Here is a 16,494-nt window from a genome sequence, read left to right as displayed (position 1 = left end):
TCCCTTGAATGTCTACGTAGAATTTGAACGACCCCTATTTTGATTAATTCTAAAATTATTGGCTAACATCATTTTTCCTCTAGAATTTTGGTATTGCTGTTTTAACTCAAAATATGACAGAAATTTAACACCTTTTTTTCAAAACATTCATCCGAAGCATTCCTTCTATTCAAAGACCTTTCTAGATATGCACAGACCAAAGTTTATACTGTCATTTTTCATCATTCCCATCCCTCCCCAAAAGCAAAAGGTGGGGACCGTTCATAACTAATGAAACGTTTCGCGAAACGCTCTGGGGGTGTCGTTTAACGAATGAGAGCAAGAATTGCAAAAACTTGCCGCCAACCTGGAAAAGGAGATTCTTTTAATGGCTCCCCATTACCCCCTTCCTTCCCAGTGAGGGGTGGGAAAGCTCCCGGTCTGTCTGAAAAGTCATAAAAAGCCATAAAAACAATAATAAGCACTTTGCACTACGCTAATTTGACGAATGCAAAAGCTGGGCGAATAGTTCTGGGTGTTGCCCCCCCGGGAAGGTGTACTAATTAAAATTGATGGTTATTTGTTCTGCTTCAATCGGAGCTGAGTCGCTTTTGAATTTTGTGAAGCTTCTTTTGTTTTCTAACAGAATGAGATTGTTTTTACATTTTGTTGCATGAATCTAAAATAATTACCATAATTTATTACCATAGCCCATTTGGACTGGGTTCGATCCCAGAAGGTCCCGGTGGCATTTTTCGAGACGAGATTTGTCTGTTCACGCCTTCTATCAGACGGGGATGTAAATGTTAGTCCCGGTCTAACCTAGAGGTTAGGTCGTTAGCTCAGTCCAGGTCGTCTCCCTGGGTCCTGTCTCGGTAGATTCGCTAGTAGGCGCTGAGCCTTAGGCTCATTACGAATCCCTGGATGGATGGAAGCTTAGGTGTAAAAGAGGTTTGCAATGGCCTCATCAATCAAGCCTTCGGACACCTATAGTTTCGAGTAGAGTGAACAATTTGATTTGTGTTTGTTGATGATTATTGAATTATAGCAAAGAACCAGAGATGGAATAATCGCAAAAAATCATTTTCGCTTGCGAACTTTCTTCGCCCGTGAATGAGAGAGGAAGCGAAACACGCAAAAGAAAATTGCTACCGAACTTCTCGAAGAAAATCAATCTGTTGAAGATTTTGTGTGGATTTCCTTGTTACTTAAAATTATTTATTTAGTTTTGACTGACGTTGTTAACCAACATAATTATCAAAGGCTCTGATTGCTAAGAGCACAAATCGAACGCGACGCAAAACTGCTCTGACCGTTTATCTCTTGAACACCAATCGCTACTGAAAAAGAGAGAGTTTTGCTCTCCCTCTCACTCCAATCGGATAGTACAGCGAATGGCTCAAAGAGAGTGATTGCGCTAAGTCGCTCGAAGCTGACTTAAAAAAGTCTGCGATAGGCGTTGCTTTGATCATTTAAGAAATTGCTAAAAATCAATGTTATCAACAATATTTTGAAATGTTGTTGTTAGGACAACATCAAAGACACATTTGATAGCAATTTCCACCATGCCAAATTCTTATTTACGACAAAATGTGACAGTGCAGGCCACCCAAGTAACATTTTAAGCTTTATCAAAGCTGTCACAACCGCTATAAAACCTATCAGCCAAAACCAACATTAAAACCACCAAGTCGTAACAGCCTCCCCAGAACCCCGATAAACCTCACTTAAAACCCAAAAGGACCTCCGCAAAAGGTTGTTACGGCCTATTTATAAAACCCACATAGGAGTTCAAGGCTTTACAACGAAATCCTAACAACCTCCTTAAAGCCTTGATAAAGCCTTTGTTAAAACCTTGTTAGGAGTTAGGGAAAATGACATTTCATACGTCTTCATGCGTCTTATGACAAACAGATTTTATTCTGGCAAAAAAATAAGTCTTCGTCGTGCCAAATGAAATTATGGAGATGGTTGTCAAAAATGGTGATGATGATCTGATAGATGTTGGAGGTAATTGAAATAATTTCATACCTTATTTCTCGAAATTGGTGGCTCAAATTCAGCTGCGGTTAAAATTTTATTGATGATTGTAGGGGAGATAGAGCCAAAAAAATCAACTCGCTTCATCAAAAATCATTATTTTGTAATCATAGTTTTTAATGTTAAAAAATATTGTGTTGCAAATCTTTGCAAAAAATGTTCAAATTATGTTTGAACTTCTGTGGCTATGCTAACGATGTCACAAATTCATCATAATTGTGTGTTTTCATCAAATTTATGATTTTTCATTTTTTTCTGCCAAGATGGCGGTCAATCATATTCAATCAGAGCACGCGTTTAGCGCCATATTTATGCACTGCTTTTTGGCCGCGATAAATGCTCTATTAGGAGCTTATGGTTTTAAGTGAGCTTTTTGCATGCCTAATGGCACTTGACAGCTACAACACCCTTGGTTTTAACAAAGCATGCGATAAAACCGTTTGGCATGGCATTGCCATCTGGTTTTCAAGCCTCTATTAAAACTTTCATAAAACCTTATTGAAAGCCAGTCGGCTTTTATTTTCACCGGGTTTTCTGTCCGAGGCATAAAACCTTGTTAGAACCTATTAATTAGCTCTTGCTTGTTGGTTGCGGTGAATGCCCAAATAAAACTATTAAGCAATCAAGATGCTACAATAAAACCTTAATAAAACTTGGTGGTGGCTAGTTGGTTTAAAAATGTTACTTGGGCAAAAGAGTGCAGCGCTGGTATTTTGTGAGATTCTCTCCTATCTGATTCGTTTTTGACTCGGGTCGACGAACGGAGTAGGCAAAGCAATTCACGAAATATGTATTTGTATCGCTGTGTGAAGCGATTGACCAAGACGCTGGCAGCTAGCGAGTCGTGTTCGCTCGCGAAGGGTTACGACGCCCTCCATTCGGCAAAGATTCGTTTGGCGATGAGTTAGTGAATTCTGAGCTTTAAACCGAAAATCAGGACCCTTGATAATTATCGTGGATAATTTAATCGTCCGGCGGTAAAGCTGGTGTGATTGTTATCGAAATACGATAAATCTATCGGCGATTAGTTTTTTCGGTAACTGCCGATAACTCATAACTCCTAAAAATAAGTTGGATTTTTTTTAAAGGGATTTTTTTTAATTTTTATTATTCAAACAACGCATTCAATATTCAAAATTGTATTGTTTGTAACATCAAAGACCTGATACTCATTATCAGGCAACATCTGCTGTATTTTGTGTAATTCTAGGTTTATTTTTAAATCTCATATCTAGTGAAATTTGGTTCAACATAAATTTTATATTATTAAAAACTGATAATTTTCAAAAAGAATGAAATCTTGTGAAAAATTTGAAAATTTATTTCTTAAAAATTCAATCCAGTAAAAATTTATATGAAATTTTGCGTCGTTCAATACCCAATCGCTTATTATGAAAAAAAATGAAGCGAGTTAGAATGTACGAAAAAATTAAGCGTCGTTTTATGTTGCAAAATACACAGCAAAATTTTTTGTAAATTTGGAAGGTTGAATATTACCTCTTTTATGATGCGCGACATTACACCAGAATAGTGGTAAAATTACACATTTTTTCTGACATAATAGATGTACCCCTACCGAGATGTAATATTACCATGATTTTTTTTTCTGTGTATGATATAAGTTGTAATTAGAAAAAACGGTAGTTTTTGTATGTTTCAACTTAAAAATTTATTGCTAACTTAAATATTTCAAAGTTTTTATCCTTCGGCTCCTCCCGGTGGAGGGAGGGGGGGGGGGAGAACAAAATCATTGAACATCATTTGCAACATTCTTAAGAATAATTAATTGCAAAAAATTATACAAAAAAAAACGTTTTTTTGTAGGTGGAAAAAAATTTAATTAAACCTATAAAAAACGAACGAACAACAATTTTGAAAGGTGTACCTGAATGTTGTTATAAACAAGTAATAATATTAAATTAAGAATATTACATTCATAACTCAAATTTATATAGCATAGAACTTTCAGTATTTTATAATATTTTAACAGTAAATTTTTAAGTTTGATAGAACTAAATACATTTAAATAATAAAATATGTTGATTAAAACTTATCTATACTAAACCCACACCAGTGGTTCCTATAACCGAAGTTAATAGAACAAAACGAAACCACTCGAGTGAAACTCGTGAACTTGACCAGTTTGTTTTATCTGATTGTTGTGTTTATTTTTGTGTTAGCGTTCATTGCAGCACACGTGTCCGTCTTCTGCCCTCCCTCCCTTCTTTGGTAGATATATAGAACGTAGAACACCGATGCACGTGTTAGGCTAATTGTAGTTCTGATGCTTTAGTTTGATTGCCATGAAAAACCATTTGCGTTTTCTGTTTTTGTTATCATTTGGAATGAAATTTGATCAGCATGTTATTTGTAGTAGAATTTTTGAAATTTGTATTAATGTGTTGGGAAGAATCTTCTGTTTTACCCTTGGTATTCTCCGTTTTTTGTTCTCCACTTTTTTCTCTTCTTCTTCTTCTCTCTTCTCTCAACTCTTCATCTCATTGCCCCCTTTTTCCCTTTTTGGTGTGTGTATCTTTTCTCTCACACGTTTTTTCTCCAGAACCACCGAAACGTACTGTCCGGACGCGATCGGGCACGTCCTGGCGACGCACATCGGCAAGCGGACCCGCATCCTGGATGGGTCCTTCACGTACGTGGAGCTCATGAAGCACTATAGCTCCTCGCTCGACGATCCGGACTGGCAGAAGGAAAACCTGTTAGTATTTTCCGGAGTTTTTTTTTTCTTCTTCGGTTTCTCTGAGTTTTAGTCTTTGTCGTGATGTTGCACTTCGGTTTTTTTTTGAAGAATTTTCTGATTTGGTTTGATTTTTGTTTTTTTTTCTTGATGTCAAAAACACAACATGTGGAATTGTAGCTTCCGATATTTTCTATTCACTTTAGAACTTTTTTGTGTACTTTTCAGCACTTTTTGACGTTGTCTTTTCATTTAATAACACATTTTACATTGCGTGACTTGGAACCCCAAGCTGAATACAAACCAAATACAATTGCTTTAAACTTTCACAATTTTAAGCTCTCTCTGTCACTGGTCTGTGCCAAGCACAGTAAAAATAAATATTTCTGGAAAGTTGAAATATTATGTGTATTTGAATTTCTCACCCCTCTTTCGATGTACCTCAATTTACATGAAATAAGTAAAGTTACTCATCAAAAATGTAAATTTACCCATTTTTAGAGGTTCCATGGAAAAAAGTGCACTTATTTTGACGGTGCACTCTAAATTCTGGATGAAACTAAAATTTTATATTTTTTTAAATCTTTCTGCAACAAATAAGACAATTCTACTTTGCTGAGGATTAATTTTCATTTAAATTAAAAAGAAAATTAGAAATAAAGATAAAATCGCTGCTTTGCGATTGTATTAACCTACAAACAGACATTTGTTCCAACTCATTTGTCATACCATAAAAAAAAGTATTTTTTCATGTAGTTAATGTTGGCAATCAATAATGTCAGCAAGTTACAACACCAAGCTCCTCGCTGGCAAGTGCACTTGTCCCAACACCGTGACCGAGCCACGTTCCAGCATGATGACACTTGTGTAACAAGGGTGGCGGTGGTGTGATGTAAAAATAAAAACAAACAACGTCCATTCTAATTTCCACAAGAAAAACTATCCTCTCTCTCTCTCGCAAGCACCCTCTCGTTGGTGACCCTTATTTTTCTTTACACCAGCATCATGATTCTTCTCACTTCTCTGTGGTTGCACCTGGGTAGGTAACCAACAAAAGAAGATGAAACACGATTCCTCTGGACAGGGTTTTATTCTGGGGAACCTCTACCCATCGTTACTTGACCCCTTCTTTGCAGTGTTGCCAGATTTAATTATCGTTAAGATGGGGGTGGAAAAGGATAACGAGTGAACTCTTTAAAATCCCTTTTTTAATTAATTAAATACAATGTTGAAACATTTGCATTTTTGTAAAGGAGATTTTCAATTTAATCTTATCGAGTAAATCATTTTTTAAGGCTTCAAATCTTGACTTTTTTTTGATAAGGTCCTATAAACAAATGTAAACATTGAGTGTATCCCGCTTACTCCGATGGACTTTGACATAAAGTGTGAAAGGGATACGCTCAATGTTTACATTTGTTTATAGGACCTTATCAAAAAAAAAAGTCATGAAATATTAAATTAAAACTTTAGTCAAATAATGACTGATTATAAAACAACCAAGAGAGCACAATATTTCTTCCAGCGAGCACATTTTCCACAATGGCACAGCTGGAAGCTGGCCACGGGGAAATGCTTGTGGTGTGCTCGCCCAACCAAGGGCACACGTGCAACCTTGGTCAAACTTGCCTGGCGCTACCCTTGGTTGAATAATACAAATTCTTGCATGGGATAAGATTTTACTCCGATAAACTTGCTAGCAAAAACACCAAAAGATGCACGGAAAGAAGCAAAACATGTGATTTCGCACTTGAATGCATTTAGTTATTTTTATATTGCAGTTCTAGAGTTTTTTTTAAGGTCCTATATTGCCCCTGATCGCATAAATGTCCCATATGCATTTTCATCGCTTTTGAGTTAATGATGCAGTTTGGTTCAAAATCGTGTGATCTTTCAGAAAAGCCTATAACATCCAGTACTTTGTTCTAGAAACTAGGAGGAAATCCAGTTTTTTCGCGATAACTTAACACGTATCCTTATGTGTGGGACAAACTTTAAATGCGCTTTTCTCAGCTTGCTGTTTTTGCATATGGGACATTTATGCGAACATGGGCAGTATAAACATATGAAACACAATAGCTGAAAGGACCTTTTTTAAAAACCTTGAGTTTAAAGTTGAATTTGCATTGAAAAGAAAAACACACGGAAAATTAGATTGGTTCGATACAAAAAACTAGATTTGGGCGCAATTCAATAAATGTTTTTGAATATTTTTTCTTGAAAAGTTGTGTTTTTCTGCCAATAGATTAGTAAAGAACAGGATGTTTAAAGCGATTATGAAATTCTACTTTTTTTTCCTCTCCAACACACCACAACACATTGAGATTCGATTAAATAAAGCAAAGATTTAATATTTTTTTTATAAAAAAATAATTTAGTTGAAATTGTTTTTTTCCGAAAGCTGGTTAACTTTTGAAGCTTCGGTGTCTTCAGCAGAGTTGTTGCAAATGAGATGAGGCAACTTTTTGCTTGGTTGAAAAATACTGATGATTTGCGACTATGATGTTTCAGAAAATTTAAAGTTGTTGGACATGCCAATTCAAGCCACTTTGACAAAAACACCAACAATTTATCTCGCAATTCTGGATTTCTTTTTCGAAAAAGTATGTTTGCCTTATTGGTCAAAAGAGGTAAGGCAGAAATGATGAAATTTAGAAACTCAAATAACGCAATTCAAATTTCATGCAAGAGGTTGCATTTGAGAGGGATTTCTATGTTATCATTTCTAGTTTTTTATTTGAAAATGTATGATTTCCAAGAGAAAATTGACCAAGCAGCAAAATGCTTAAGGAGTTCTAAAATAGCTCTTCAAGAAAGCTACAGCATAGCAGATTGGACCGAGGCTGGATAAAATTTTGTATTTTGAAGAGAACTTGAAGTGTGTTTGATTCTACTGTGGTCCCGACTTCCATGCTTTGCCTATCTTCAAGAACTTTTGCAGAACTTGTGAACACGTAAGTAGCAAATGTGGTGTCCAGTCTAAAATAATTATAAATTTCATTGAAAGCCAAAATACGACCAAAAATCTATATTTTGCTTTTGGATTCAACTCTAAGGGCAGATCTAGATTAGGGTGACAAAAATAAAAAGTTTTTTTTGAAAATCTTAAGAGATCTAGCCCCTGGCTCGATTCTTTAGGTAAAAATAAGTAACTGTGCCAATAAGTTGGACAATTTTCGAATTAAGTTTGGGTGATGTAGGGTGATGATTTTCAGACATAAATATCTCAAGTTTAAAGAAATATATCTCTTAGATTTTTTATTCAGTGTTTGTAACAACACTTCAGAAGACACCAAAGCTTTAAAATTGCATCAGTTTCCGGAAACTTTTCAGCGAGAATTACACAGATGGTTTTAAATTTATATAAACTACACAGTAAAATATTGTGTAAATTTGAAATATGTAATTTTTGAAGGTTTACCTCTTTTATGATGTAATTTTACCTCAATTTTCAGAGGTAAAATTACACTTTTTTTGATAAAAGATGTACCCCTTCCCAGATGTAATATTATCATTTTTTTTTGCTGTGTAGTCGATGCCAAAATCTACAAAATAGCTCTTCCAATTTGTTTTGTTAAATTTCGATAATTTATTTGAAAACAAGCAAACCACAACTTTTTTCTAAAAATCCTAAAAGCCGTTGCAAACATTTTTAAACGTTTATGACTTTGGCCAAGGGGTCGCAAGGGGGTCGAGGGGGTGCGATTTTTTTTAAAGCCATAGTATTAACAATTTAAAAAAATGTATTAAAATGCATTTCACATCTGCCCAGTTGTTTTGCAATCATTAGTTTTAAAAAATCCAAGAATTGATAATTTTTTTCACGCCTGAAAAAATAAACTTCGAAAAATATTAGCAACGGCCTAATTTCAATTGTAATTTGTTTTTCTTCTTAAGAGCTTATAACTCAACTCCACACTAATCAATGTTCACCAAATATTGGGTAATTTTGGTCCACTATATAGGCGAATATCTCATTTGTTTGGCAGGATATGGATTTGGTCCTAAAACCATCCGATTCGTCAGTTTTCACTATTAATATTTCTGTTGAAAAATAGAATGAAAAACAGATTATTTAAAGGTTTCAATATTTTCAAAAAACATGAAAAGTGGTCAAAGAAAAACTTATGGGAAATTGGAGCCTTTTACGTAAAATTGTCTGGAGAATCGATTCCCAATTCGGTTCATCATAATTTTGACGTTACGACCACTTTAAAGAAATATGATATATTTTTTTATAAGAGACAAACCATCCTGCATTTTTCGTGAGTCTTTTTATAGCATCTCCAGAAATGTTTCAAACTTAAAAAAAAAATCTTGACTAACCTTAAAATTTGACATTGAGCTTAAAAATCGAAAAATCTCAAGAAAGTGGCGTGTTTTTCCTTTCAGTGTATTTTTTTTGAGAGCCCGTCCAATTCCCTACATGTTTGTTTTTAATCTAATCTAATCTAATCTAATCAAACCCTAGCGCAGCCAATCTTTCGAAGGGATCCTGGAGAGTGCCTTAGGTTAGATTACGCCTAGCCTCTTCTTGTCATTTATTAACATTTGTTGTGTACCATTGCAACTAATCACAAAACGTTAAACCGGCCAGGCCTACTGCGTAAAGTTTACCGCAGAGATGATTCGTTGAATTGGATTGAGTTTGAGCATGGGGTGTGTGTTCAAACCACAATAAAGTTCTGAATCTACAGGGGAAAAGTACCCTCCCCCCCAACCATGCTGTAAAGCGAAATGTCATATTCTAATGTAGTTGTTAATTTGAAATATCTATGAGTCCTACAACTGATACATATGGGAAATTAAACAAGTTACACAAAAGTGAAATTATTTCAGTGTCCTTTCGCTACACTTTAGTGGATTGCCGAGTGCGGTGTTGCCTCTAAATTATGCATTCGAGCTGGCACCAGGAAGGGTCGCTCTCCACGTACCCTGTTTCTTTTCCTTTCTGTGATTCCATATAACTCACCACAACACCCCCACCACGCTTGCCGGATAGTACCTCGGCACACCTTCCGGGCACCGGAAGTCCACTGGTGAGGAAAATTCAAACGTTTCCTCCCAGCAACACAACACTTGTGGCAATGGCTGCCGCTGATGGGTGTAAAACTAAATTAGCTGCTCATGTGTGAGAATTTGCTAAAAAATGTAAATTACTGCTTCAAGGGTTAAGCCTTTTGGGTGGAACTATCGGACCTTCGTCATCTGCATGCAGAAATGTTGGCCTTTCCCAAGAAGCCACTGTTCTGTTTGGGGGTGGAGAGTGATTATCTCTGGCTAGTGTAGTTAATGAAAGGCATCAGCAAAACCTTCCGTATGGAAACTGGCAGATTAGCTTCATTATAAATTCTACGGTACGCCTTTGTCCAGCTTGGTTGCGGGGGCAAGATGGTCGAAACTTTACAGCGATAACCTTTTCACCAAAGTACAAACTAATGACCGGAAGGGGGCCATAAACCGTTTCGGAAATTTACATGGCAAATTACTTTGGTAATTTTTCAGAAAGAGTACGTACGTACGATGGACGTTAATGTCAAGGTTGCAAAGTCAGAAATGATCAAATGGATATGATCAATTTCCAACAAAATAAATTTATCGATGCAATTTTACTGTTTATCAATTGTGCAACATCTTGAACACGTTACAGTTCATACACGGATGTATTTAGGTCGGGATAATATGAATCACTTCACCACTATTCACGTGCCTGATAAGAAATCTATAACAACGTGAACGAAAACGTGAATCAGAATGAGCGTGCAATCATCAACCTTTCAGTACCTTTTTAAACATTTGTTTTTCGAAAGTAAATTTGATTTAATTTTTTGTCGGTATTTTCTTGGAATCAACATCACCCGTAACTAAAAGACATAAATATTGTTTACAGAACGCGAGTTCAGCTCTCAGTTCCAGAAACTGTTGCATTTATGCAGCGACCAATTACGCAGCAATTTAAAAATCATTTTCAAAGATTCCTAACCTCTACTTGTTCGCCAGCCTCATAAACCAGTAATCACCCATTGTGACCGATATTGGGAACTGTCCCGGTCCGGTCCGATCCGGTGTCACATGTGGGGTAGGGGGAACCCCAGCCCTTCAACAACAACCCAACTTAAGTGTTTAAAGTTGTCAGCAAAATCTAGCCATTTCTGGTCTGCGAACTGTGACCACCACCACAACTCACGTCTCGGTGGGTGGTGATTAGGTTTAAGTGACGGAGGGGTGGGTGTCGTTTAGTGGTTGTATAATTTGATGCGGAATGGCTTCCGAAATAACATCCGGATGAATCAGCACAAATTGTGCTGCAAAGTGACGTGACAACTTTTGATTGGAATGAATAACGTTAATTTTAAGTGTCGGACAGGTTCAACACTATATCAAATAGAAATATCAAATTATCATTTCCTTTTCCTCAAACTCCTTGTCAAACCTCAAACCTCTTAGTTGAAAACCCCCCATCAAGACCAACTCAAACTAATCGCACCCACAATTTCCACTTTCTTCCAGATATGAGCGACTGTTGCGTCGTGCCAAGACCGAGGACCTGTCGGAGGTGTCCGGCATCGGGTGTCTGTACCAGAGTGGCGTGGACCGGCTGGGACGACCCGTGATCGTGTTCTGTGGCAAATGGTTCCCCGCCCATAATATCGATCTGGAGAAGGTACTTCTACATTATTTTCTTGTTTAAATTTTATCATTTAACAAATCAATCCCGCATTTCTAGGCCCTGCTCTACCTGATATACCTGCTCGATCCGATCGTGAAGGGAGACTACGTGATCGCCTATTTCCACACCCTCACCGGCTCCAACAACTATCCCTCGCTGCAGTGGCTGAAGGACGTGTACAGCATACTGCCGTACAAGTAAGTGCAGAAGATTTAGTTGTTACTGTTTCTAGATATTATGCAAGGCTTCGGAGTCGGGTAGGTTTTGATGCGACTCCAAATTCAACTCTCCAAAAAATACCGACTTTGCCGACTTCAATCCAACAACAATTCCCATGCAAAAATATTAAAATTGAACGGATGCCGACTCCGACTTTTGATTTTGGGTCATTCTCCGCTAACTCACACATCAGTTGCCCCGAACCCTTTTTGATTTGCGTGAAACTTTGCCTAAAGAGGTAATTTTAGTCCCAGATCACGATTTCAGGGTCCAATTTTTTATATCTCGGGATGGAGGGCGGTACGACCCCTTCCTTTTTTGAACATTCGTAAAAGGACTTTTACGTAAAATTGGAAGCCCTATTTGGCGGCGTTTTCAAAATTCAAAAAAAAAAGTATTATTGTAATTCAGTCGTTAAAATACTTACTTTTCCTGTCATTTTCAAACAGCCTACTTTTCTCCAGAAATAGTAGAATCGAATGGAAACACTTTTCAAAACAAATGCAAAAGTTCTACTTTTGTAGCACTGAAATGGATGCTGAAAAGTTGAACTTTTCAGAATTGCTTTTAAAAGTAATATTTCTCAACATTGTTTTTATTTAACATTCCAACGCCCAAGGCACCATCAAAGTTAGAACGGTAACTTCAACTCGCTGGTTCTCGGGCATAACTCAACCAATCAAGATGATTCTTCTTTCCAGTGATTTGTTAGGATGTCTAGATGATTCTAGAACTTTGCAAAACTTAATTTGATCAAATCTGTAATTTTTGCGATCAAAAACATCGTTCCAAATTTTTTTTTTCGCGCGTAGAAAAAAATTGCCAAAAATTCCGCAGAGGCAGTCGTTTTAAAAAAGGTGGAACGATGTTTTCGGTCGCAGAAATTACAGATTTGTTCAAATCAAGTTTTGCAAAATTTTAGGATCATCTAGACATTCTTATAAATCACTGGAAACAAGAATCGTCCCGATTGGTTGAGTTATGCCCGAGAACCAACGAGTTGAAGTTACCGTTCCACCTTTTTTGGGAGGCTTGGACGTCTGTGTAAGTTGGACATGCGTTGGGCGTTCCAGTGTTAAACGGAGGATTGACTAAATATGTAAACTTTTGATTTTCAATTTCATTCAAAGGGTGTTTTTCGGATATGCAAAAAACGTTGTATGGAACTCGTTGCAAAACTTGATTTTTACAGCAGTCGTCGTATTTTGTACGACTCGTGCTGAAAAAATCTTCTTTTTGCAACTTATTGCATAAACTAATTATTTAATCGAATAAGTTACGAAAATAGTTTATTTTTTTTTCGAATTGCAATTTTATGGGAAATTTAAAGTACTTTTCGAATCTGCAATAATCTAGAATGGTAATTATTTTATTTGGGAAAAAAAAACATTTCAAAAATTCGTGACCCCTTTGAATTTGAAAATCATTTGTTAAATATTTCTTTTATATTATAAATCATTGCTTTAATGTTTCAGTTATGTTTTTTCGAGGTAAATAGCATTTTTTTTATATTTTTTGTGATTAAGCAAGCAATTTAAAATTACGGTAATTCGGTAGTTAGTTTTTTTTAAACAATAAATAGATTGATAGCAAACAATCTGTCAAGAAAAAAAAATTCCACTCGGGCAGGTGAAAAAATAAAAAAATATAAAATTTATATAACATGCCATTGCCTCAACATTTGAATAAAAAAAAAAACGATTTAAAATGAATTTTACACAAGTTGTTCTTCAATCATTAGTTTTCAAAAATGTAAGATTTTACGAAAAGTAAAATTCTAGTGATTTGGTATTATTTTTATTTTGCTAAACACATGGTAGAACATGCCTAGATCAATCGTGAAATTTTGATTAATTTTATCAGGGTCATTATTTTGGCCATGGAATGTAGTTTTTGTATAAAAACTTCTATAAAAAGTTAAACATTTAAAGTTGATTCAATAATTATTTTTATACCCCTCTCAGGATATCAATAATTTGTTCGATTTTTTTCTATGTGTCCATAACCCAATATGTCATTATTTTTTTGTTTTGCTAAATATCGCTAGGACTATGAAAAAATGTTGACCAATGTTGCCCAAGACATTATTTTGGCAATGAAATGTGGTCTTTTAACCAAAACTTTTTATTTAAGTAAAAAAAAAATAAGTACGATTTTTTAATAATGTAAATACCTCCTCAAAGAAAACAACAATTAGAGCAAAAGACTTTCTACAGGTTGCATTTTATAGAAAATTGTTCAAGGAATTCAATAAAAATAAAATTTTAACCCTCAAAAATGCCCCCTAACATAATATTTTAACGTTTTAAGTGTAGAAATTCACTTTTGACCAATTCCTTATATTTTTATTTTTTTATTTTATCACTATCATGTTCATCGGACAATTTTACAAAATAATTAATGTAAACCTCAAACTTAAATGAACTATTGATGAGAAACAGCGATTTTACTGCAAAAAGTTCGATTTTGCGCAGCACTCTGTCCTATACATTCAAATCCGAAATAAGTTTCTCACATGTAAAAACCAAACTATGCGGGATTTCACCCTTTTTGTTGAAAAGTACATCATGTACTTCCGAGTGCTGCGCAAATTCAAACATTTTATCAGTGAGTTTGTAATCTTAAAACGTTAAAATTTAATATTAGGGGGCATTTAAGGGTTAAAGTTTAAAGTGCAACCTGTAGAAAGTCTTTTGCTCAGATAGTTGCAATGTTATGATTAAAAGACAAACAAGTTTTTTAGAAAATCGCCAAAAAGGAGGGCGGTGCCGAAAATTGAGGGATGGTAAAATCAGCTCCAAACATGGGATTTCTGATAACTATCGATAGATGAACGTTCCCTCCAAGTTTGGTCCAAACCGGTGAAGGTCGAGTCCAAAAGTGTACCCAGTTGACCTGGAATGACCCATAATTTTGCAATTATCAAAAGTTGCGATATTTGACCCAATGTTTTTCAAACGAATGGCGTTTAAGATAGAGTTCAGCAAATTCCCTCATAGTTTGGAAAATGCTGATTAAAATCTAGCCTAATGTTTGTAAAGTCCTTAAATATGGATTTTTTCAACCTTTTCAAATATATTTTGAAAGCTGTATTTTTTTCGAAAAAATTGAAAAAATTTGCAAAAGTTTCTTTTTTAACAATAAAATTGGACGAACGGTGCCGAGCCGTCTTCCATTGAAATATTAATGCTTGGTTGGCACTAAAAAAAACTATGAAAAATATTTACTATGGCCTTACTCTGTGAAATATGTTTATATTGCTGTTTGACTCAAAAGTTTTAATTTCCTGCCTTCTTAAACATATTAAAATAATTTATACTATATAAATCGGTTTTTTCAATTTCACCTTTTGTAAATAAAAAATGAATTTAAATTATGGGCATTTTTCTTCTATTTATTCCTGTATTCTTCTCTAGACTTGACTATCCAAAGCCTCAATTTTCCAAAGTTTCGACTATCTGAAGTTCGATTATTCGAATTTTTGTACAAGACTTCAGATAATCGAATCGAATTATAATGCTGCGACCCTATTTTAAACAAATTTGAATGGTTGATTGCCTTAAAATTGGCAAATGCATTTTCTCAATGCGACGCCATTTTGGCCGCCATCTTGGATTTAAAATTTCTAGATCTCTTAAATCTACAAATCGAATAGCTGAAGTGTTGATTTGTTTGGACTTTAGGGATTTCTCATTGTTATTCTAATATTTCATATTTAAAACATTCTGCAAAAAAGTATCTTTTTTAATGATTGTCTTTTCTTTCCTCACTCTATTCCAGATACAAGAAAAACCTGAAGGCATTCTACATCGTCCACCCCACCTTCTGGACCAAGATGATGACCTGGTGGTTCACGACGTTCATGGCGCCGGCCATCAAGACGAAGGTCCACTCGCTGCCCGGCGTCGAGCATCTTTACTCGGCCATCGCCAAGGACCAGCTCGAGATTCCCGCCTACATCACCGAGTACGATATGGCGGTAAGAAGACACTTTTCTTATTGAATGAAACATTTCGTGCAACACTAAGCACTTTTTTTTTTGTTTATTTTAGACGAACGGCATTCACTACTTCCAACCCGTCACCAACACGTCGTCGCCGGCGTCCTAAGGGAAGTCCGCAGCTGGCAATCCCCGGGGGCTGTCCGTAACAGCCGACACTCCTCCCCTATACATTCGTTTACACTCGGAAAATTTCCTCCTCCCAAATCGATCGTGATAGGTGTTCATTGCATTACGTTCAACCCTCTCGTTCCATCAAGCTGCAAAAATTTACACTCATTCTTCGTCGCAAAAAAATTCTAAACGTTTCGACGTCTTTCTTCATCGTAGTGTGTAATGTTATAACAAATAACAACAACAATGAAACTTTACTGTTCTAAACGAAACAAGATGAAAACCTTTTGCTTCCTTTCCACCGTTGAGAAAAAAAAACAACAACAGAAACACACACAACCTAACAAAGAGAATCGTTAATCTAATAACAAACTGCAAGAAGTAAAATGAAAACAAAAAAAAATCACGTCTAAACTTATTTAAACTGAGGTGAGAAAAAAAAGAGAGAGCAAGGAGAGTATATATAAGGTAAGTATAAAATATTAACATAGTGAAAGTCGGCGCGCGAATGGTGGAAGAAGTTCGAGGGAGAAGTTAAGTTAGCTAAACAAAACAAACGTTTTATCGAGACTTAAACAAGTTAAAACAAGTACATATATACAACAACACAAAACATTTAACACAGTACTAGTTGCTAGAACGCGAAGCAGGTTGGTAAGAGGTGGAAAAACACGGAAAAATTGAGGCGAAATTCTACGAAAATGTATTTCAAATCTGAAATGTTTTGTTTTCAACCTGTTGACAAATGTATGTTGGCAAACGTTGACAGTCTGAACT

General features: G+C 35.7%; 1 protein-coding gene across 8 annotated transcripts in view; it reads left to right on the top strand.

Moving 5' to 3' along the window:
• The window catches only part of LOC120421337 (protein GDAP2 homolog), a 150,600-nt gene extending 134,834 nt beyond the window's left edge, over window positions 1-15,766 (top strand). For 5 of the 8 annotated variants that reach the window (XM_039584511.2, XM_039584512.2, XM_039584510.2 and 2 more), the window contains 5 exons: window positions 4,580-4,735; window positions 11,225-11,378; window positions 11,442-11,581; window positions 15,384-15,582; window positions 15,656-15,766. In XM_039584511.2, the coding sequence (XP_039440445.1) occupies window positions 4,580-4,735; window positions 11,225-11,378; window positions 11,442-11,581; window positions 15,384-15,582; window positions 15,656-15,712 (706 nt within the window). In that variant the 3' untranslated portion in view covers window positions 15,713-15,766. The remainder of the gene's footprint in view (window positions 1-4,579; window positions 4,736-11,224; window positions 11,379-11,441; window positions 11,582-15,383; window positions 15,583-15,655) is intronic. The other 3 variants (XM_039584515.2, XM_039584513.2, XM_039584518.2) reach the window with 1 other exon arrangement.
• Window positions 15,767-16,494: the final 728 nt, after the last annotated feature.

This window comes from Culex pipiens, chromosome 3 (genome assembly GCF_016801865.2).
Source record: "Culex pipiens pallens isolate TS chromosome 3, TS_CPP_V2, whole genome shotgun sequence".
In the NCBI taxonomy this organism is placed as follows: Eukaryota; Metazoa; Arthropoda; class Insecta; order Diptera; family Culicidae; genus Culex; species Culex pipiens.
Note: the sequence above shows the minus strand (reverse complement) of the source record. Positions and strands in the feature narration are given on the sequence as shown.